At 45.0% G+C, this 22,566-nt stretch overlaps 2 protein-coding genes across 2 annotated transcripts; both read right to left on the reverse strand.

Annotated features, from left to right (window-relative positions):
• Positions 1 to 248: 248 nt before the first annotated feature.
• LOC115162838 (serine-rich adhesin for platelets-like) lies at positions 249 to 4,684 on the reverse strand. The gene is made up of 2 exons (XM_029714254.1): positions 467 to 4,684; positions 249 to 272 (listed from the first exon to the last, which is right to left on the reverse strand). Exons 1-2 carry the CDS (start codon positions 3,911 to 3,913, stop codon positions 249 to 251), a joined length of 3,471 nt encoding a protein of 1,156 aa, XP_029570114.1. The 5' UTR covers positions 3,914 to 4,684.
• Positions 4,685 to 7,157: 2,473 nt separating this feature from the next.
• Positions 7,158 to 18,208, reverse strand: LOC115162839 (serine-rich adhesin for platelets-like). Its single transcript, XM_029714255.1, has 4 exons — positions 18,196 to 18,208; positions 13,612 to 17,748; positions 7,325 to 7,914; positions 7,158 to 7,181 (listed from the first exon to the last, which is right to left on the reverse strand). Exons 1-4 carry the CDS (start codon positions 18,206 to 18,208, stop codon positions 7,158 to 7,160), a joined length of 4,764 nt encoding a protein of 1,587 aa, XP_029570115.1.
• Positions 18,209 to 22,566: the final 4,358 nt, after the last annotated feature.

Below are 22,566 nucleotides of genomic sequence, written 5' to 3' on the forward strand. Positions count from 1 at the left end.
TAGTATCATCTGAAGTGAATGTCAATGTAGTTGAGTGAGAGGTGCCGTCACTTGAAGTGAGTATATTTGCTGATGTCGAGGTGGCATCACTTGAAGTGACTGCTGATGTTGATGTAGTATTAGTGGCATCACTTGAAGTGACTGTCGATGTAGTTGAGGGAATGTTGGCCAATGTTGAAGTTACTGTCGGTGTAGTAGTGGTGGTATCACTTGAAGTTAAATTCGATGTAGTTGAGGAAGAGGTGGCATCACTTGAAGTGACTGTCGATGTTCTTGAGAGAGTGGTGGTATCACTTGAATTGGGTGTTAATGTAGTATCATCTGAAGTGACGTTTGATATAGTTGAGTGAGATGTGGCATCACTTGAAGTGAATTTTGATGTTGAGGGAGAGGTGGCATCACTTGATCTAAATGCTGATGGTGATGGAGAAAAGGTGGCACCACTTGATGTGAATGTTGCTGGAACAGTGTTATCGCTTGAAGTGACTGCTGATGTTGATTTAGTAGAGGTGGCATCACTTGAAGTGAATTTTGAAGGAGCGGTTGCATCGCTTGAAGTTACTGCTGATGTTGATGTAACAGTGGTGTCATGACTTGAAGTGACTGTTGAGGCAGTGGTGGCATCACTTGACCTGACTGTCGACGTAGTTGAGGGAATTCTGTCCACAGTTAATGTTACTGTCGGTGTAGTAGTGGTGGTATCACTTGAAGTTAATGTTGATGTAGTTGAGGAAGAGGTGGCATCACTTGAAGTGACTGTTGACAGAGTGGTGGCAACACTTGAACTGACTGACAATGTACTTGAGGGAGTGGTGGCATCACTTGAAGTGGGTGTTGATGTAGTATCATCTGAAGTGACTGTCAATGTAGTTGAGTGAGAGGTGGCATCACTTGAAGTGAATATTGATGTCGAGGGAGAGGTGGCATCACTTGAAGTGACTGTTGAGGGAGTGGTGGGATTGCTTGAAGTGACTGCTAATGTTGATGTAGTAGTGGTGACATCACTTGAAGTGACTGTTGAGGCAGTGGTGGCAACACTTGAACTGACTGTCAATGTACTTGAGGGAGTGGTGGCATCACTTGAAGTGGTTGTTGATGTTCTTGAGAGAGTGGTGGTATCACTTGAATTGGGTGTTAATGTAGTATCATCTGAAGTGACGTTTGATATAGTTGAGTGAGATGTGGCATCAGTTGAAGTGAATTTTGATGTCGAGGGAGAGGTGCCATCACTTGAAGTGACTGTTGATGTTCTTGAGAGAGTGGTGGTATCACTTGAATTGGGTGTTAATGTAGTATCATCTGAAGTGACGTTTGATATAGTTGAGTGAGATGTGGCATCAGTTGAAGTGAATTTTGATGTTGAGGGAGAGGTGGCATCACTTGATCTAAATGCTGATGGTGATGGAGAAAAGGTGGCACCACTTGATGTGAATGTTGATGGAACAGTGTTATCGCTTGAAGTGACTGCTGATGTTGATTTAGTAGAGGTGGCATCACTTGAAGTGAATTTTGAAGGAGCGGTTGCATCGCTTGAAGTTACTGCTGATGTTGATGTAACAGTGGTGTCATGACTTGAAGTGACTGTTGAGGCAGTGGTGGCATCACTTGACCTGACTGTCGACGTAGTTGAGGGAATTCTGTCCACAGTTAATGTTACTGTCGGTGTAGTAGTGGTGGTATCACTTGAAGTTAATGTTGATGTAGTTGAGGAAGAGGTGGCATCACTTGAAGTGACTGTTGACAGAGTGGTGGCAACACTTGAACTGACTGACAATGTACTTGAGGGAGTGGTGGCATCACTTGAAGTGGGTGTTGATGTAGTATCATCTGAAGTGACTGTCAATGTAGTTGAGTGAGAGGTGGCATCACTTGAAGTGAATATTGATGTCGAGGGAGAGGTGGCATCACTTGAAGTGACTGTTGAGGGAGTGGTGGGATTGCTTGAAGTGACTGCTAATGTTGATGTAGTAGTGGTGACATCACTTGAAGTGACTGTTGAGGCAGTGGTGGCAACACTTGAACTGACTGTCAATGTACTTGAGGGAGTGGTGGCATCACTTGAAGTGGTTGTTGATGTTCTTGAGAGAGTGGTGGTATCACTTGAATTGGGTGTTAATGTAGTATCATCTGAAGTGACGTTTGATATAGTTGAGTGAGATGTGGCATCAGTTGAAGTGAATTTTGATGTCGAGGGAGAGGTGCCATCACTTGAAGTGACTGTTGATGTTCTTGAGAGAGTGGTGGTATCACTTGAAGTGGGTGTTGATGTAGTATCGTCTGAAGTGACTGTCGATGTTGTTGAGTGAGAGGTGGCATCACTTGAAGTGACTGTTGACAGAGTGGTGGCAACACTTGAACTGACTGTCAATGTACTTGAGGGAGTGGTGTCATCACTTGAAGTGACTGTTGACAGAGTGGTGGCAACACTTGAACTGACTGTCAATGTACTTGAGGGAGTGGTGGCATCACTTGAAGTGGGTGTTGATGTAGTATCGTCTGAAGTGACTGTCGATGTTGTTGAGTGAGAGGTGGCATCACTTGAAGTGAATATTGATGTCGAGGGAGAGATGGCATTACTTGAAGTGATTGTTGACGGAGTGGTGGCATCACTTGAAGAGACTGCTGATGTTGATGTAGTAGCTTTGGCACCACTTGAAGTGAATGTTGAAGGAACAGTGTTATCGCTTGAAGTGACTGCTGATGTAGATGAGGGAGTGGTGGCATCATTTGAAGTTGACCTCGATGCAGTTGAGGGATTGGTGGCATCTCTTGAAGAGACTGCTGATGTTGATGTAGTAGCGGTGGCATCACTTGAAGGGACTGTTGAGGGAGTGGTGCCATCACTGAAAGTGACTGTTGATGTCGAGGGAGAAATGGCATCACTTGAACTGAATGATGATGTTGATGTAGTAGCTGTGGCACCACTTGAAGTAAATGTTGAAGGAACAGTGTTATCGCTTGAAGTGACTGCTGATGTTGATGTAGTAGTGGTGGCATCTCTTGAAGTGACTATTGATGTAGATGAGGGAGTGGTTGCATGACTTGAAGTGATTTTTGAGGGATTGGTGGCATCGCTTGAAGTGACTGTCGACGTAGTTGAGGGAATTCTGTCCACAGTTAATGTTACTGTCGGTGTAGTAGTGGTGGTATCACTTGAAGTTAAAGTTGATGTAGTTGAGGAAGAGGTGGCATCACCTGAAGTGACTATTGACAGAGAGCTGGCAAAACTGGAACTGACTGTCGTTGTACTTGAGGGAGTGGTGGCATCACTTGAAGTGGGTGTTGATGTAGTATCATCTGAAGTGACTGTCAATGTAGTTGAGTGAGAGGTGGCATCACTTGAAGTGAATATTGATGTCGAGGGAGAGGTGGCATCACTTGAAGTGACTGTTGAGGGAGTGGTGGGATTGCTTGAAGTGACTGCTAATGTTGATGTAGTAGTGGTGGCATCACTTGAAGTGACTGTTGTTGTAGTTGAGGGAATGGTGGCAGCAGTTGAAGATACTGTTGGTGTAGTAGTGGTGGCATCACCTGAAGTGACCATTGATGTAGTTGAGGAAGAGGTGGCATCACTTGAAGTGACTGTTGAGGCAGTGGTGGCAACACTTGAACTGACTGTCAATGTACTTGAGGGAGTGGTGGCATCACTTGAAGTGGTTGTTGATGTAGCATCATCTGAAGTGACTGTCGATGTAGTTGAGTGAGAGGTGGCATCACTTGAAGCTGCTGTTGAGGGAGTGGTGGCATCACTTAAAATGACTGTTGATGTCGAGGGAGAGGTGGCATCACTTGAAGTGAATATTGATGTTAAGAGAGAGGTGCCATCACTTGAAGAGACTGTTGAAGGAGTGGTGGCATCTCTTAAAGTGACTGTTGATGTCGAGGGAGAGGTGACATCAATTGAAGTGAACATTGATGTCAAGGGAGAGGTGGCATCACTTGAAGTGAATGCTGATGTTGATGTAGTAGCTGTGAAAACACTTGAAGTGACTATTGATGTAGATGAGGGAGTGGTGGCATCACTTGAAGTGGCTTTTGAGGGAGTGGTGGAATTGCTTGAAATGACTGTCAATGTCAGTGTGGTAGTAGTGGCATCATTTGAAGTTGACGTCGTTGCAGTTGAGGGATTGGTGGCATCACTTGGAGTGACTGTTGAGGGAGTGGTGGCATCAAATGAAGAGACTGCTGATGTTGATACAGTAGCGGTGGCATCACTTGAAGCTACTGTTGAGCGAGTGGTGGCATCACTTGAAGTGAATATTGATGTTGAGGGAGTGGTGGCATCACTTGAAGTGGGTGTTGATATAGTATCATCTGAAGTGACTGTCAATGTAGTTGAGTGAGAGGTGCCGTCACTTGAAGTGAATATTGTTGCTGATGTCGAGGTGGCATCACTTGAAGTGACTGCTGATGTTGATGTAGTATTAGTGGCATCACTTGAAGTGACTGTCGATGTAGTTGAGGGAATGTTGGCCAATGTTGAAGTTACTGTCGGTGTAGTAGTGGTGGTATCACTTGAAGTTAAATTCGATGTAGTTGAGGAAGAGGTGGCATCACTTGAAGTGACTGTCGATGTTCTTGAGAGAGTGGTGGTATCACTTGAATTGGGTGTTAATGTAGTATCATCTGAAGTGACGTTTGATATAGTTGAGTGAGATGTGGCATCAGTTGAAGTGAATTTTGATGTCGGGGGAGAGGTGGCATCACTTGATCTAAATGCTGATGGTGATGGAGAAAAGGTGGCACCACTTGATGTGAATGTTAATGGAACAGTGTTATCGCTTGAAGTGACTGCTGATGTTGATTTAGTAAAGGTGGCATCACTTGAAGTGAATTTTGAAGGAGCTGTTGCATCGCTTGAAGTTACTGCTGATGTTGATGTAACAGTGGTGTCATGACTTGAAGTGACTGTTGAGGCAGTGGTGGCATCACTTGACCTGACTGTCGACGTAGTTGAGGGAATTCTGTCCACAGTTAATGTTACTGTCGGTGTAGTAGTGGTGGTATCACTTGAAGTTAATGTTGATGTAGTTGAGGAAGAGGTGGCATCACTTGAAGTGACTGTTGACAGAGTGGTGGCAACACTTGAACTGACTGTCAATGTACTTGAGGGAGTGGTGGCATCACTTGAAGTGGGTGTTGATGTAGTATCGTCTGAAGTGACTGTCGATGTTGTTGAGTGAGAGGTGGCATCACTTGAAATGACTGTTGACAGAGTGGTGGCAACACTTGAACTGACTGTCAATGTACTTGAAGGAGTGGTGGCATCACTTGAAGTGACTGTTGACAGAGTGGTGGCAACACTTGAACTGGCTGTCAATGTACTTGAGGGAGTGGTGGCATCACTTGAAGTGGGTGTTGATGTAGTATCGTCTGAAGTGACTGTTGATGTTGTTGAGTGAGAGGTGGCATCACTTGAAGTGAATATTGATGTCGAGGGAGAGGTGGCATTACTTGAAGTGATTGTTGACGGAGTGGTGGCATCACTTGAAGAGACTGCTGATGTTGATGTAGTAGCTTTGGCACCACTTGAAGTGAATGTTGAAGGAACAGTGTTATCGCTTGAAGTGACTGCTGATGTTGATGTAGTAGTGGTGGCATCTCTTGAAGTGACTATTGATGTAGATGAGGGAGTGGTTGCATGACTTGAAGTGGTTTTTGAGGGATTGGTGGCATCACTTGAAGTGACTGTCGACGTAGTTGAGGGAATTCTGTCCACAGTTAATGTTACTGTCGGTGTAGTAGTGGTGGTATCACTTGAAGTTAAAGTTGATGTAGTTGAGGAAGAGGTGGCATCACCTGAAGTGACTATTGACAGAGAGGTGGCAAAACTGGAACTGACTGTCGTTGTACTTGAGGGAGTGGTGGCATCACTTGAAGTGGGTGTTGATGTAGTATCATCTGAAGTGACTGTCAATGTAGTTGAGTGAGAGGTGGCATCACTTGAAGTGAATATTGATGTCGAGGGAGAGGTGGCATCACTTGAAGTGACTGTTGAGGGAGTGGTGGGATTGCTTGAAGTGACTGCTAATGTTGATGTAGTAGTGGTGGCATCACTTGAAGTGACTGTTGTTGTAGTTGAGGGAATGGTGGCAGCAGTTGAAGATACTGTTGGTGTAGTAGTGGTGGCATCACCTGAAGTGACCATTGATGTAGTTGAGGAAGAGGTGGCATCACTTGAAGTGACTGTTGAGGCAGTGGTGGCAACACTTGAACTGACTGTCAATGTACTTGAGGGAGTGGTGGCATCACTTGAAGTGGTTGTTGATGTAGCATCATCTGAAGTGACTGTCGATGTAGTTGAGTGAGAGGTGGCATCACTTGAAGCTGCTGTTGAGGGAGTGGTGGCATCACTTAAAATGACTGTTGATGTCGAGGGAGAGGTGGCATCACTTGAAGTGAATATTGATGTTAAGAGAGAGGTGCCATCACTTGAAGAGACTGTTGAGGGAATGGTGGCATCTCTTAAAGTGACTGTTGATGTCGAGGGAGAGGTGACATCAATTGAAGTGAACATTGATGTCAAGGGAGAGGTGGCATCACTTGAAGTGAATGCTGATGTTGATGTAGTAGCTGTGGCAACACTTGAAGTGACTATTGATGTAGATGAGGGAGTGGTGGCATCACTTGAAGTGGCTTTTGAGGGAGTGGTGGAATTGCTTGAAATGACTGTCAATTTCAGTGTGGTAGTGGTGGCATCATTTGAAGTTGACGTCGTTGCAGTTGAGGGATTGGTGGCTTCACTTGGAGTGACTGTTGAGGGAGTGGTGGCATCAAATGAAGAGACTGCTGATGTTGATACAGTAGCGGTGGCATCACTTGAAGCTACTGTTGAGCGAGTGGTGGCATCACTTGAAGTGAATATTGATGTTGAGGGAGTGGTGGCATCACTTGAAGTGGGTGTTGATATAGTATCATCTGAAGTGAATGTCAATGTAGTTGAGTGAGAGGTGCCGTCACTTGAAGTGAATATATTTGCTGATGTCGAGGTGGCATCACTTGAAGTGACTGCTGATGTTGATGTAGTATTAGTGGCATCACTTGAAGTGACTGTCGATGTAGTTGAGGGAATGTTGGCCAATGTTGAAGTTACTGTCGGTGTAGTAGTGGTGGTATCACTTGAAGTTAAATTCGATGTAGTTGAGGAAGAGGTGGCATCACTTGAAGTGACTGTCGATGTTCTTGAGAGAGTGGTGGTATCACTTGAATTGGGTGTTAATGTAGTATCATCTGAAGTGACGTTTGATATAGTTGAGTGAGATGTGGCATCAGTTGAAGTGAATTTTGATGTTGAGGGAGAGGTGGCATCACTTGAACTAAATGCTGATGGTGATGGAGAAAAGGTGGCACCACTTGAGGTGAATGTTGATGGAACAGTGTTATCGCTTGAAGTGACTGCTGATGTTGATTTAGTAGAGGTGGCATCACTTGAAGTGAATTTTGAAGGAGCGGTTGCATCGCTTGAAGTTACTGCTGATGTTGATGTAACAGTGGTGTCATGACTTGAAGTGACTGTTGAGGCAGTGGTGGCATCACTTGACCTGACTGTCGACGTAGTTGAGGGAATTCTGTCCACAGTTAATGTTACTGTCGGTGTAGTAGTGGTGGTATCACTTGAAGTTAATGTTGATGTAGTTGAGGAAGAGGTGGCATCACTTGAAGTGACTGTTGACAGAGTGGTGGCAACACTTGAACTGACTGACAATGTACTTGAGGGAGTGGTGGCATCACTTGAAGTGGGTGTTGATGTAGTATCATCTGAAGTGACTGTCAATGTAGTTGAGTGAGAGGTGGCATCACTTGAAGTGAATATTGATGTCGAGGGAGAGGTGGCATCACTTGAAGTGACTGTTGAGGGAGTGGTGGGATTGCTTGAAGTGACTGCTAATGTTGATGTAGTAGTGGTGGCATCACTTGAAGTGACTGTTGAGGCAGTGGTGGCAACACTTGAACTGACTGTCAATGTACTTGAGGGAGTGGTGGCATCACTTGAAGTGGTTGTTGATGTTCTTGAGAGAGTGGTGGTATCACTTGAATTGGGTGTTAATGTAGTATCATCTGAAGTGACGTTTGATATAGTTGAGTGAGATGTGGCATCAGTTGAAGTGAATTTTGATGTCGAGGGAGAGGTGCCATCACTTGAAGTGACTGTTGATGTTCTTGAGAGAGTGGTGGTATCACTTGAATTGGGTGTTAATGTAGTATCATCTGAAGTGACGTTTGATATAGTTGAGTGAGATGTGGCATCAGTTGAAGTGACGTTTGATGTCGAGGGAGAGGTGCCATCACTTGTAGTGACTGTTGATGTTGAGGGAGAGGTGGCATCACTTGATCTAAATGCTGATGGTGATGGAGAAAAGGTGGCACCACTTGATGTGAATGTTGATGGAACAGTGTTATCGCTTGAAGTGACTGCTGATGTTGATTTAGTAGAGGTGGCATCACTTGAAGTGAATTTTGAAGGAGCGGTTGCATCGCTTGAAGTTACTGCTGATGTTGATGTAACAGTGGTGTCATGACTTGAAGTGACTGTTGAGGCAGTGGTGGCATCACTTGACCTGACAGTCGACGTAGTTGAGGGAATTCTGTCCACAGTTAATGTTACTCTCGGTGTAGTAGTGGTGGTATCACTTGAAGTTAAAGTTGATGTAGTTGAGGAAGAGGTGGCATCACTTGAAGTGACTGTTGACAGAGTGGTGGCAACACTTGAACTGACTGTCAATGTACTTGAGGGAGTGTTGGCATCACTTGAAGTGGGTGTTGATGTAGTATCGTCTGAAGTGACTGTCGATGTTGTTGAGTGAGAGGTGGCATCACTTGAAGTCAATATTGATGTCGAGGGAGAGGTGGCATTACTTGAAGTGATTGTTGACGGAGTGGTGGCATCACTTGAAGAGACTGCTGATGTTGATGTAGTAGCTTTGGCACCACTTGAAGTGAATGTTGAAGGAACAGTGTTATCGCTTGAAGTGACTGCTGATGTAGATGAGGGAGTGGTGGCATCATTTGAAGTTGACCTCGATGCAGTTGAGGGATTGGTGGCATCTCTTGAAGAGACTGTTGACGTCGAGGGAGAAATGGCATCACTTGAACTGAATGATGATGTTGATGTAGTAGCTGTGGCACCACTTGAAGTAAATGTTGAAGGAACAGTGTTATCGCTTGAAGTGACTGATGATGTTGATGTAGTAGTGGTGGCATCTCTTGAAGTGACCATTGATGTAGATGAGGGAGTGGTTGCATGACTTGAAGTGGTTTTTGAGGGAGTGGTGGAATCGCTTGAAGTGACTGTTAATGTCGATGTAGTAGTGGTGACATCTCTTGAAGTTGATGTCGATGCAGTTGAGGGATTGGTGGCATCACTTGGAGTGACTGTTGAGGCAGTGGTGGCATCACTTGACCTGACTGTCGACGTAGTTGAGGGAATTCTGTCCACAGTTAATGTTACTGTCGGTGTAGTAGTGGTGGTATCACTTGAAGTTAATTTTGATGTAGTTGAGGAAGAGGTGGCATCACCGGAAGTGACTATTGACAGAGAGCTGGCAAAACTGGAACTGACTGTCGATGTACTTGAGGGAGTGGTGGCATCACTTGAAGTGGGTGTTGATGTAGTATCATCTGAAGTGACTGTCAATGTAGTTGAGTGAGAGGTGGCATCACTTGAAGTGAATATTGATGTCGAGGGAGAGGTGGCATCACTTGAAGTGACTGTTGAGGGAGTGGTGGGATTGCTTGAAGTGACTGCTAATGTTGATGTAGTAGTGGTGGCATCACTTGAAGTGACTGTTGTTGTAGTTGAGGGAATGGTGGCAGCAGTTGAAGATACTGTTGGTGTAGTAGTGGTGCCATCACCTGAAGTGACCATTGATGTAGTTGAGGAAGAGGTGGCATCAATTGAAGTGACTGTTGAGGCAGTGGTGGCAACACTTGAACTGACTGGCAATGTACTTGAGGGAGTGGTGGCATCACTTGAAGTGGTTGTTGATGTAGCATCATCTGAAGTGACTGTCGATGTAGTTGAGTGAGAGGTGGCATCACTTGAAGCTGCTGTTGAGGGAGTGGTGGCATCACTTAAAATGACTGTTGATGTCGAGGGAGAGGTGGCATCACTTGAAGTGAATATTGATGTTAAGAGAGAGGAGCCATCACTTGAAGAGACTGTTGAGGGAGTGGTGGCATCTCTTAAAGTGACTGTTGATGTCGAGGGAGAGGTGACATCAATTGAAGTGAACATTGATGTCAAGGGAGAGGTGGCATCACTTGAAGTGAATGCTGATGTTGATGTAGTAGCTGTGGCAACACTTGAAGTGACTATTGATGTAGATGAGGGAGTGGTGGCATCACTTGAAGTGGCTTTTGAGGGAGTGGTGGAATTGCTTGAAATGACTGTCAATTTCAGTGTGGTAGTGGTGGCATCATTTGAAGTTGACGTCGTTGCAGTTGAGGGATTGGTGGCATCACTTGGAGTGACTGTTGAGGGAGTGGTGGCATCAAATGAAGAGACTGCTGATGTTGATACAGTAGCGGTGGCATCACTTGAAGCTACTGTTGAGCGAGTGGTGGCATCACTTGAAGTGAATATTGATGTTGAGGGAGTGGTGGCATCACTTGAAGTGGGTGTTGATATAGTATCATCTGAAGTGAATGTCAATGTAGTTGAGTGAGAGGTGCCGTCACTTGAAGTGAATATATTTGCTGATGTCGAGGTGGCATCACTTGAAGTGACTGCTGATGTTGATGTAGTATTAGTGGCATCACTTGAAGTGACTGTCGATGTAGTTGAGGGAATGTTGGCCAATGTTGAAGTTACTGTCGGTGTAGTAGTGGTGGTATCACTTGAAGTTAAATTCGATGTAGTTGAGGAAGAGGTGGCATCACTTGAAGTGACTGTCGATGTTCTTGAGAGAGTGGTGGTATCACTTGAATTGGGTGTTAATGTAGTATCATCTGAAGTGACGTTTGATATAGTTGAGTGAGATGTGGCATCAGTTGAAGTGAATTTTGATGTTGAGGGAGAGGTGGCATCACTTGATCTAAATGCTGATGGTGATGGAGAAAAGGTGGCACCACTTGATGTGAATGTTGATGGAACAGTGTTATCGCTTGAAGTGACTGCTGATGTTGATTTAGTAGAGGTGGCATCACTTGAAGTGAATTTTGAAGGAGCGGTTGCATCGCTTGAAGTTACTGCTGATGTTGATGTAACAGTGGTGTCATGACTTGAAGTGACTGTTGAGGCAGTGGTGGCATCACTTGACCTGACTGTCGACGTAGTTGAGGGAATTCTGTCCACAGTTAATGTTACTGTCGGTGTAGTAGTGGTGGTATCACTTGAAGTTAATGTTGATGTAGTTGAGGAAGAGGTGGCATCACTTGAAGTGACTGTTGACAGAGTGGTGGCAACACTTGAACTGACTGACAATGTACTTGAGGGAGTGGTGGCATCACTTGAAGTGGGTGTTGATGTAGTATCATCTGAAGTGACTGTCAATGTAGTTGAGTGAGAGGTGGCATCACTTGAAGTGAATATTGATGTCGAGGGAGAGGTGGCATCACTTGAAGTGACTGTTGAGGGAGTGGTGGGATTGCTTGAAGTGACTGCTAATGTTGATGTAGTAGTGGTGGCATCACTTGAAGTGACTGTTGTTGTAGTTGAGGGAATGGTGGCAGCAGTTGAAGATACTGTTGGTGTAGTAGTGGTGGCATCACCTGAAGTGACCATTGATGTAGTTGAGGAAGAGGTGGCATCACTTGAAGTGACTGTTGAGGCAGTGGTGGCAACACTTGAACTGACTGTCAATGTACTTGAGGGAGTGGTGGCATCACTTGAAGTGGTTGTTGATGTTCTTGAGAGAGTGGTGGTATCACTTGAATTGGGTGTTAATGTAGTATCATCTGAAGTGACGTTTGATATAGTTGAGTGAGATGTGGCATCAGTTGAAGTGAATTTTGATGTCGAGGGAGAGGTGCCATCACTTGAAGTGACTGTTGATGTTCTTGAGAGAGTGGTGGTATCACTTGAATTGGGTGTTAATGTAGTATCATCTGAAGTGACGTTTGATATAGTTGAGTGAGATGTGGCATCAGTTGAAGTGAATTTTGATGTCGAGGGAGAGGTGCCATCACTTGTAGTGACTGTTGATGTTGAGGGAGAGGTGGCATCACTTGATCTAAATGCTGATGGTGATGGAGAAAAGGTGGCACCACTTGATGTGAATGTTGATGGAACAGTGTTATCGCTTGAAGTGACTGCTGATGTTGATTTAGTAGAGGTGGCATCACTTGAAGTGAATTTTGAAGGAGCGGTTGCATCGCTTGAAGTTACTGCTGATGTTGATGTAACAGTGGTGTCATGACTTGAAGTGACTGTTGAGGCAGTGGTGGCATCACTTGACCTGACAGTCGACGTAGTTGAGGGAATTCTGTCCACAGTTAATGTTACTCTCGGTGTAGTAGTGGTGGTATCACTTGAAGTTAAAGTTGATGTAGTTGAGGAAGAGGTGGCATCACTTGAAGTGACTGTTGACAGAGTGGTGGCAACACTTGAACTGACTGTCAATGTACTTGAGGGAGTGTTGGCATCACTTGAAGTGGGTGTTGATGTAGTATCGTCTGAAGTGACTGTCGATGTTGTTGAGTGAGAGGTGGCATCACTTGAAGTCAATATTGATGTCGAGGGAGAGGTGGCATTACTTGAAGTGATTGTTGACGGAGTGGTGGCATCACTTGAAGAGACTGCTGATGTTGATGTAGTAGCTTTGGCACCACTTGAAGTGAATGTTGAAGGAACAGTGTTATCGCTTGAAGTGACTGCTGATGTAGATGAGGGAGTGGTGGCATCATTTGAAGTTGACCTCGATGCAGTTGAGGGATTGGTGGCATCTCTTGAAGAGACTGTTGACGTCGAGGGAGAAATGGCATCACTTGAACTGAATGATGATGTTGATGTAGTAGCTGTGGCACCACTTGAAGTAAATGTTGAAGGAACAGTGTTATCGCTTGAAGTGACTGCTGATGTTGATGTAGTAGTGGTGGCATCTCTTGAAGTGACTATTGATGTAGATGAGGGAGTGGTTGCATGACTTGAAGTGGTTTTTGAGGGAGTGGTGGAATCGCTTGAAGTGACTGTTAATGTCGATGTAGTAGTGGTGACATCTCTTGAAGTTGATGTCGATGCAGTTGAGGGATTGGTGGCATCACTTGGAGTGACTGTTGAGGCAGTGGTGGCATCACTTGACCTGACTGTCGACGTAGTTGAGGGAATTCTGTCCACAGTTAATGTTACTGTCGGTGTAGTAGTGGTGGTATCACTTGAAGTTAATTTTGATGTAGTTGAGGAAGAGGTGGCATCACCGGAAGTGACTATTGACAGAGAGCTGGCAAAACTGGAACTGACTGTCGATGTACTTGAGGGAGTGGTGGCATCACTTGAAGTGGGTGTTGATGTAGTATCATCTGAAGTGACTGTCAATGTAGTTGAGTGAGAGGTGGCATCACTTGAAGTGAATATTGATGTCGAGGGAGAGGTGGCATCACTTGAAGTGACTGTTGAGGGAGTGGTGGGATTGCTTGAAGTGACTGCTAATGTTGATGTAGTAGTGGTGGCATCACTTGAAGTGACTGTTGTTGTAGTTGAGGGAATGGTGGCAGCAGTTGAAGATACTGTTGGTGTAGTAGTGGTGCCATCACCTGAAGTGACCATTGATGTAGTTGAGGAAGAGGTGGCATCAATTGAAGTGACTGTTGAGGCAGTGGTGGCAACACTTGAACTGACTGGCAATGTACTTGAGGGAGTGGTGGCATCACTTGAAGTGGTTGTTGATGTAGCATCATCTGAAGTGACTGTCGATGTAGTTGAGTGAGAGGTGGCATCACTTGAAGCTGCTGTTGAGGGAGTGGTGGCATCACTTAAAATGACTGTTGATGTCGAGGGAGAGGTGGCATCACTTGAAGTGAAAATTGATGTTAAGAGAGAGGTGCCATCACTTGAAAAGACTGTTGAGGGAGTGGTGGCATCTCTTAAAGTGACTGTTGATGTCGAGGGAGAGGTGACATCAATTGAAGTGAACATTGATGTCAAGGGAGAGGTGGCATCACTTGAAGTGAATGCTGATGTTGATGTAGTAGCTGTGGCAACACTTGAAGTGACTATTGATGTAGATGAGGGAGTGGTGGCATCACTTGAAGTGGCTTTTGAGGGAGTGGTGGAATTGCTTGAAATGACTGTCAATGTCAGTGTGGTAGTGGTGGCATCATTTGAAGTTGACGTCGTTGCAGTTGAGGGATTGGTGGCATCACTTGGAGTGACTGTTGAGGGAGTGGTGGCATCAAATGAAGAGACTGCTGATGTTGATACAGTAGCGGTGGCATCACTTGAAGCTACTGTTGAGCGAGTGGTGGCATCACTTGAAGTGAATATTGATGTTGACGGAGTGGTGGCATCACTTGAAGTGGGTGTTGATATAGTATCATCTGAAGTGACTGTCAATGTAGTTGAGTGAGAGGTGCCGTCACTTGAAGTGAATATTGATGCTGATGTCGAGGTGGCATCACTTGAAGTGAATTCTGATGTTGATGTAGTAGCGGTGGCACCACTTGAAGTGAATGTTGAGGGAGTGGTGGGATCGCTTGAAGTGACTGCTGATGTTGATGTAGTATTAGTGGCATCACTTGAAGTGACTGTCGATGTAGTTGAGGGAATGTTGGCCAATGTTGAAGTTACTGTCGGTGTAGTAGTGGTGGTATCACTTGAAGTTAAATTCGATGTAGTTGAGGAAGAGGTGGCATCACTTGAAGTGACTGTCGATGTTCTTGAGAGAGTGGTGGTATCACTTGAATTGGGTGTTAATGTAGTATCATCTGAAGTGACGTTTGATATAGTTGAGTGAGATGTGGCATCAGTTGAAGTGAATTTTGATGTCGAGGGAGAGGTGCCATCACTTGTAGTGACTGTTGATGTTGAGGGAGAGGTGGCATCACTTGATCTAAATGCTGATGGTGATGGAGAAAAGGTGGCACCACTTGATGTGAATGTTGATGGAACAGTGTTATCGCTTGAAGTGACTGCTGATGTTGGTTTAGTAGGGGTGGCATCACTTGAAGTGAATGTTGAAGGAGCGGTTGCATCGCTTGAAGTTACTGCTGATGTTGATGTAACAGTGGTGTCATGACTTGAAGTGACTGTTGAGGCAGTGGTGGCATCACTTGACCTGACAGTCGACGTAGTTGAGGGAATTCTGTCCACAGTTAATGTTACTGTCGGTGTAGTAGTGGTGGTATCACTTGAAGTTAAAGTTGATGTAGTTGAGGAAGAGGTGGCATCACTTGAAGTGACTGTTGACAGAGTGGTGGCAACACTTGAACTGACTGTCAATGTACTTGAGGGAGTGGTGGCATCACTTGAAGTGGGTGTTGATATCGTATCGTCTGATGTGACTGTCGATGTTGTTGAGTGAGAGATGGCATCACTTGAAGTGAATATTGATGTCGAGGGAGAGGTGGCATTACTTGAAGTGATTGTTGAGGGAGTGGTGGCATCACTTAAAATGACTGTTGATGTCGAGGGAGAGGTGGCATCACTTGAAGTGAATATTGATGTTAAGAGAGAGGTGCCATCACTTGAAGAGACTGTTGAGGGAGTGGTGGCATCTCTTAAAGTGACTGTTGATGTCGAGGGAGAGGTGACATCAATTGAAGTGAACATTGATGTCAAGGGAGAGGTGGCATCACTTGAAGTGAATGCTGATGTTGATGTAGTAGCTGTGGCAACACTTGAAGTGACTATTGATGGAGCGGTGGCATCACTCGAAGTGGCTTTTGAGGGAGTGGTGGAATTGCTTGAAATGACTGTCAATGTCAGTGTGGTAGTGGTGGCATCATTTGAAGTTGACGTCGTTGCAGTTGAGGGATTTGTGGCATCACTTGGAGTGACTGTTGAGGGAGCGGTGGCATCAAATGAAGACACTGCTGATGTTGATACAGTAGCGGTGGCATCACTTGAAGCTGGTGTTGAGCGAGTGGTGGCATCACTTGAAGTGAATATTGATGTTGAGGGAGTGGTGGCATCACTTGAAGTGTGTGTTGATATAGGATCATCTGAAGTGACTGTCAATGTATTTGAGTGAGAGGTGCCGTCACTTGAAGTGAATATTGATGCTGATGTCGAGGTGGCATCACTTGAAGTGAATGCTGATGTTGATGTAGTAGCGGTGGCACCACTTGAAGTGACTGTCGATGTAGTTGAGGGAATGTTGGCCAATGTTGAAGTTACTGTCGGTGTAGTAGTGGTGGTATCACTTGAAGTTAAATTCGATGTAGTTGAGGAAGAGGTGGCATCACTTGAAGTGACTGTCGATGTTCTTGAGAGAGTGGGGGTATCACTTGAATTGGGTGTTAATGTAGTATCATCTGAAGTGACGTTTGATGTAGTTGAGTGAGATGTGGCATCAGTTGAAGTGAATTTTGATGTCGAGGGAGAGGTGCCATCACTTGAAGTGACTGTTGATGTTGAGGGAGAGGTGGCATCACTTGATCTAAATGCTGATGGTGATGTTGAAAAGGTAGGACCACTTGATGTGAATGTTGATGGAACAGTGTTATCGCTTGAAGTGACTGCTGATGTTGATTTAGTAGAGGTGGCATCACTTGAAGTGAATTTTGAAGGAGCGGTTGCATCGCTTGAAGTTACTGCTGATGTTGATGTAACAGTGGTGTCATGACTTGAAGTGACTGTTGAGGCAGTGGTTGCATCACTTGACCTGACTGTCGACGTAGTTGAGGGAATTCTGTCCACAGTTAATGTTACTGTCGGTGTAGTAGTGGTGGTATCACTTGAAGTTAATGTTGATGTAGTTGAGGAAGAGGTGGCATCACTTGAAGTGACTGTTGAGGGAGTGGTGGCATCACTTGAAGAGACTGCTGATGTTGTTGTAGTAGCTTTGGCATCACTTGAAGTGAATGTTGAAGGAAAAGTGTTATCGCTTGAAGTGATTGTTGAGGGAGTGGTGGCATCACTTGAAGAGACTGCTGATGTTGATGTAGTAGCTTTGGCATCACTTGAAGTGAATGTTGAAGGAAAAGTGTTTTCCCCTGAAGTGGGTGTCTTTGTGGCTTCATCTGAAGTGACTGTCGATAAAGTTGAGGGAGTGATGGCATCACTTGAAGTGACTGTTGAGGCAGTGGTGGCAACACTTGAACTGACTATCGATGTACTTGAGGGAGTGGTGGCATCACTTGAAGTGGTTGTTGATGTAGCATCGTCTGAAGTGACTGTCGATGTAGTTGAGTGAGAGGTGGCATCACATGAAGCTACTGTTGAGGGAGTGGTGGCATCACTTAAAATTACTGTTGATGTTGAGGGAGAGTTGGCATCACTTGAAGTGAATATTGATGTTCTGAGAGAGGTGCCATCACTTGAAGAGACTGTTGAGGGAGTGGTGGCATCACTTAAAGTGACTGTTGATGTCGAGGGAGAGGTGGCATCAATTGAAGTGAATATTGATGTTGAGGGAGTGGTGGCATCACTTGAAGTGGGTGTTGATGTAGTATCATCTGAAGTGACTGTCAATGCTGATGTCGAGGTGCCATTACTTGAAGTGAATGCTGATGTTGATGTAGTAGTGGTGGCACCACTTGAAGTGAATGTTGAGGGAGTGGTGGGATCGCTTGAAGTGACTGCTGATATTGATGTAGTATTAGTGGCATCACTTGAAGTGACTGTTGAGGCACTGGTGGCATCACTTGACCTGACTGTTGACGTAGTTGAGGGAATTCTGTCCACAGTTAATGTTACTGTCGGTGTAGTAGTGGTGGTATCACTTGAAGCTAAAGTTGATGTAGTTGAGGAAGAGCTGGCATCACCTGAATTGACTATTGACAGAGAGTTGGCAAAACTGGAACTGACTGTCGATGTACTTGAGGGAGTGGTGGCATCACTTGAAGTGGGTGTTGATGTAGTATAATCTGAAGTGACTGTCAATGTAGTTGAGTGAGAGGTGGCATCACTTGAAGTGAATATTGATGTCGAGGGAGAGGTGGCATCACTTGAAGTGACTGTTGAGGGAGTGGTAGGATCGCTTGAAGTGACTGCTAATGTTGATGTAGTAGTGGTGGCATCACTTGAAGTGACTGTTGTTGTAGTTGAAGGAATGGTGGCAGCAGTTGAAGATACTGTTGGTGTAGTAGTGGTGGCATCACCTGAAGTGACCATTGATGTAGTTGAGGAAGAGGTGGCATCACTTGAAGTGACTGTTGAGGCAGTGGTGGCAACACTTGAACTGACTGTCAATGTACTTGAGGGAGTGGTGGCATCACTTGAAGTGGGTGTTGATGTAGTATCATCTGAAGTGACTGTCGATGTTGTTGAGTGAGAGGTGGCATCACTTGAAGTGAATATTGATGTCGAGGAAGAGGTGGCATAACTAAAAGTGATTGTTGAGGGAGTGGTGGCATCACTTGAAGAGACTGCTGATGTTGATGTAGTAGCTTTGGCATCACTTGAAGTGAATGTTGAAGGAACAGTGTTATCGCTTGAAGTGACTGCTGATGTAGATGAGGGAGTGGTGTTATCATTTGAAGTGAATGTTGATGTAGTTGAGGAAGCTGTTGCATCCCCTGAAGTGGGTGTCTTTGTGGCTTCATCTGGAGTGACTGTCGATAAAGTTGAGGGAGTGATGGCATCACTTGAAGTGACTGTTGAGGCAGTGGTGGCAACACTTGAACTGACTATCGATGTACTTGAGGGAGTGGTGGCATCACTTGAAGTGGTTGTTGATGTAGCATCGTCTGAAGTGACTGTCGATGTAGTTGAGTGAGAGGTGGCATCTCTTGAAGCTACTGTTGAGGGAGTGGTGGAATCACTTAAAATTACTGTTGATGTTGAGGGAGAGGTGGCATCACTTGAAGTGAATATTGATGTTCTGAGAGAGGTGCCATCACTTGAAGAGACTGTTGAGGGAGTGGTGGCATCACTTAAAGTGACTGTTGATGTCGAGGGAGAGGTGGCATCAATTGAAGTGAATATTGATGTTGAGGGAGTGGTGGCATCACTTGAAGTGGGTGTTGATGTAGTATCATCTGAAGTGACTGTCAATGTAGTTGAGTGAGAGGTGCCGTCACTTGAAGTGAATATTGATGCTGATGTCGAGGTGGCATCACTTGAAGTGAATGCTGATGTTGATGTAGTAGCGGTGGCACCACTTGAAGTGAATGTTGAGGGAGTGGTGGGATCGCTTGAAGTGACTGCTGATATTAATGTAGTATTAGTGGCATCACTTGAAGTGACTGTTGACAGAGTGGTGGCAACACTTGAACTGACTGTCAATGTACTTGAGGGAGTGGTGGCATCACTTGAAGTGGGTGTTGATGTAGCATCATCTGAAGTGACGGTTGATGTAGTTGAGTGAGAGGTGTCATCACTTGAAGTGACTGTCGATGTAGTTGAGGGAATTGTGGCCACAGTTAATATTACTGTCGGTGTAGTAGTGGTGATAACACTTGAAGTGAAAGTCAATGTAGTTGAGGGAGAGGTGGCATCACTTGAAGTGACTGTTGAGGGAGTGGTGGGAGCACTTGAAGTGAATGTTGATGTAGTTGAGGAAGAGGTTGCATCACCTGAAGTGTCTGTTAAAGTAGTTGAGGGAGGGACGGCATCATTTGAAGTGAATGTTGATGTAGTTGAGGAAGAGGTTGCATCACCTGAAGTGGGTGTCGATGTGGGATTTTCTGAAGTTACTGTCGATAAAGTTGAGGGAGTGATGGCTTCACTTGAAGTGACTGTTGAGGCAGTGGTGGCAACACTTGAACTCACTGTCGATGTACTTAAGGGAGTGGTGGCATCACTTGAAGTGGTTGTTGATGTAGTGTCGTCTGAAGTGACTGTCGATGTAGTTGAGTGAGAGGTGGCATCACTTGAAGTGGCTTTTGAGGGAGTGATGGAATCGCTTAAAATTACTGTTAATGTCGGTGTTGTAGTGGTGGCATCATTTGAAGTTGATGTCGATGCAGTTGAGGGATTGGTGGCATCACTTGGAGTGACTGTTGAGGGAGTGGTGGCATCACTTGAAGAGACTGCTGATGTTGATGTAGTAGCGGTGGCATCATTTGAAGTGAATGTTGAAGGAACAGTGTTTTTGCTTGAAGTGACTGCTGATGTAGATGAGGGAGTGGTGGCATCATGTGAAGTTGATGTCAATGCAGTTGAGGGATTGGTGGCATCACTTGAAGTGAATGCTGATGTTGATGTAGTAGTGGTGGCACCACTTGAAGTGAATGTTGAGGGAGTGGAGGGATCGCTTGAAGTGACTGCTGATGTTGATGTAGTATTAGTGGCATCACTTGAAGTGACTGTCGATGTAGTTGAGGGAATGTAGGCCAAAGTTGAAGTTACTGTCGATGTTGTAGTGGTGGCATCACTTGAAGTTAAAGTTGATGTAGTTGAGGAAGAGGTGGCATCACTTGAAGTGACTGTCGATGTTCTTGAGGGAGTGGTGGTATCACCTGAAGTGGGTGTTAATGTAGTATCATCTGAAGTGACTTTTGATGTAGTTGAGTGAGATGTGGCATCAGTTGAAGTGAATTTTGATGTTGAGGGAGAGGTGGCATCACTTGATCTAAATGCTGATGGTGATGGAGAAAAGGTGGCACCACTTGATGTGAATGTTGATGGAACAGTGTTATCGCTTGAAGTGACTGCTGATGTTGACTTAGTAGAGGTGGCATCACTTGAAGCGAATTTTGAAGGTGCGGTGGCCTCGCTTGAAGTTACTGCTGATGTTGATGTAACAGTGGTGTCATGACTTGAAGTGACTGTTGAGGCAGTGGAAGCATCACTTGACCTGACTGTCGACGTAGTTGAGGGAAGTCTGTCCACAGTTAATGTTACTGTCGGTGTAGTAGTGGTGGTATCACTTGAAGTTAATGTTGATGTAGTTGAGGAAGAGGTGGCATCACTTGAAGTGACTGTTGACAGAGTGGTGGCAAAACTGGAACTGACTGTCGATGTACTTGAGGGAGTGGTGGCATCACTTGAAGTGGGTGTTGATATAGTATCTTCTGAAGTGACTGTCAATGTAGTTGAGTGAGAGGTGGCATCACTTGAAGTGAATATTGATGTCGAGGGAGAGGTGGCATTACTTGAAGTGACTGTTGAGGGAGTGGTGGGATCGCTTGAAGTGATTGCTGATGTTGATGTAGTATTAGTGGCATCACTTGAAGTGACTGTCGATGTAGTTGAGGGAATGGTGGCTGCAGTTGAAGATACTGTTGGTGTAGTAGTGGTGGCATTGCTTGAAGTGGCTGTTGATCTAGTTGAGTGAGTGGTGGCATCAATTGAAGCGACTGTAGACATAGTTGAGGGAGTGGTGGCATCACTTGAAGTGGGTGTTGATGTAGTAGTGGTGCTATCACGTGAAATGACTGTATAAAATTCTGAGGGAATGGTGGCATCACTTGAAGTGACTCTAGAGAGAGTGGTGCCGACACTTGAATGTATTGTCAAAATCAATGTAGTAGAGCGAGTGATTGCATCACTTGTGACTGTTGATGTAGTTGAGGGAGTTGTGGCGTCACTTGAAGAGAATGTAGACATAGTTGAGGGATTGTTTGCATAACTTGAGATGACTTTTGAAGTAGTAGAGGGAATGGTGGCCACAGATGAATTTACTGTGTGTGTCGAGGCAGTTGTGTCGGCACTTGAGGTGACTGTTGAGGCAGTGGAGGGATCGCTTGAAGTGACTGCTGATGTTGATGCAGTGGTGGTATCACTTGAAGTGACTGTCGATGTAATGGTAGATTCACTTGAAGTGACTTTCGATGTAGTGGGAAAGGTGCCATGACTTGAATTGACTGTTGTTGTCCAGGAAGAGGTGGTATCACTTGAAGTGACTGTCAATGTAGCAGATTGAGTGGTGGTATCACTTGAAGTGATTCTTGAGGGAGTGGTGGCATCACTTGAAGTGACTGTTGAGGCAGTAAAGGCATCAGTTGAAGTGACTGTGAAGGGAGTGGTGGCAGCACTTGAAGTGACTGTTGATGTAGTTGTAGTAGTGGTGGCATCACTTGAAGTTGCTGTTGAGGGAGTGCTGGAATCGCTTGAAAAGACTGCTAATTTCGGTGTGGAAGTGGTGGCATCACTTGAAGCTGATGTCGATGCAGTTGAGGGATTGGTGTTATCACTTGAAGAGACTGCTGATGTTGATGTAGTAGTGGTGGCATCCCTTGAAGTGACTGTCGATGTTTTTGAGGGAATGGTAGCCACAGTTGATGTTACTGTCGGTGTAGTGGTGGTATGACTTGAAGTGAATGTCGATGTAGTTGAGGGAGTGATGGTATTATTTTGAGTGACTGGGGATGCTGTTGAGGGAGTGGTGGCATCAATTGAAGTGGGTGTTGATGTACTATCACTTGAAGTGACTGTTGATGTCATAGTGGTGGCATTACTTGAAGTGATTGTTGAGGGAGTGATGGCATCACTTGAAGGGACTGTCAATGTCGATTTAGTAGAATGAGTGATGGCATCACTTGTGACTGTTGACGTAGTTGAGGGATTGGTGGAATCACTTGAAGACA

Source organism: Salmo trutta, chromosome 26, assembly GCF_901001165.1.
Source record: "Salmo trutta chromosome 26, fSalTru1.1, whole genome shotgun sequence".
NCBI lineage: Eukaryota > Metazoa > Chordata > Actinopteri > Salmoniformes > Salmonidae > Salmo > Salmo trutta.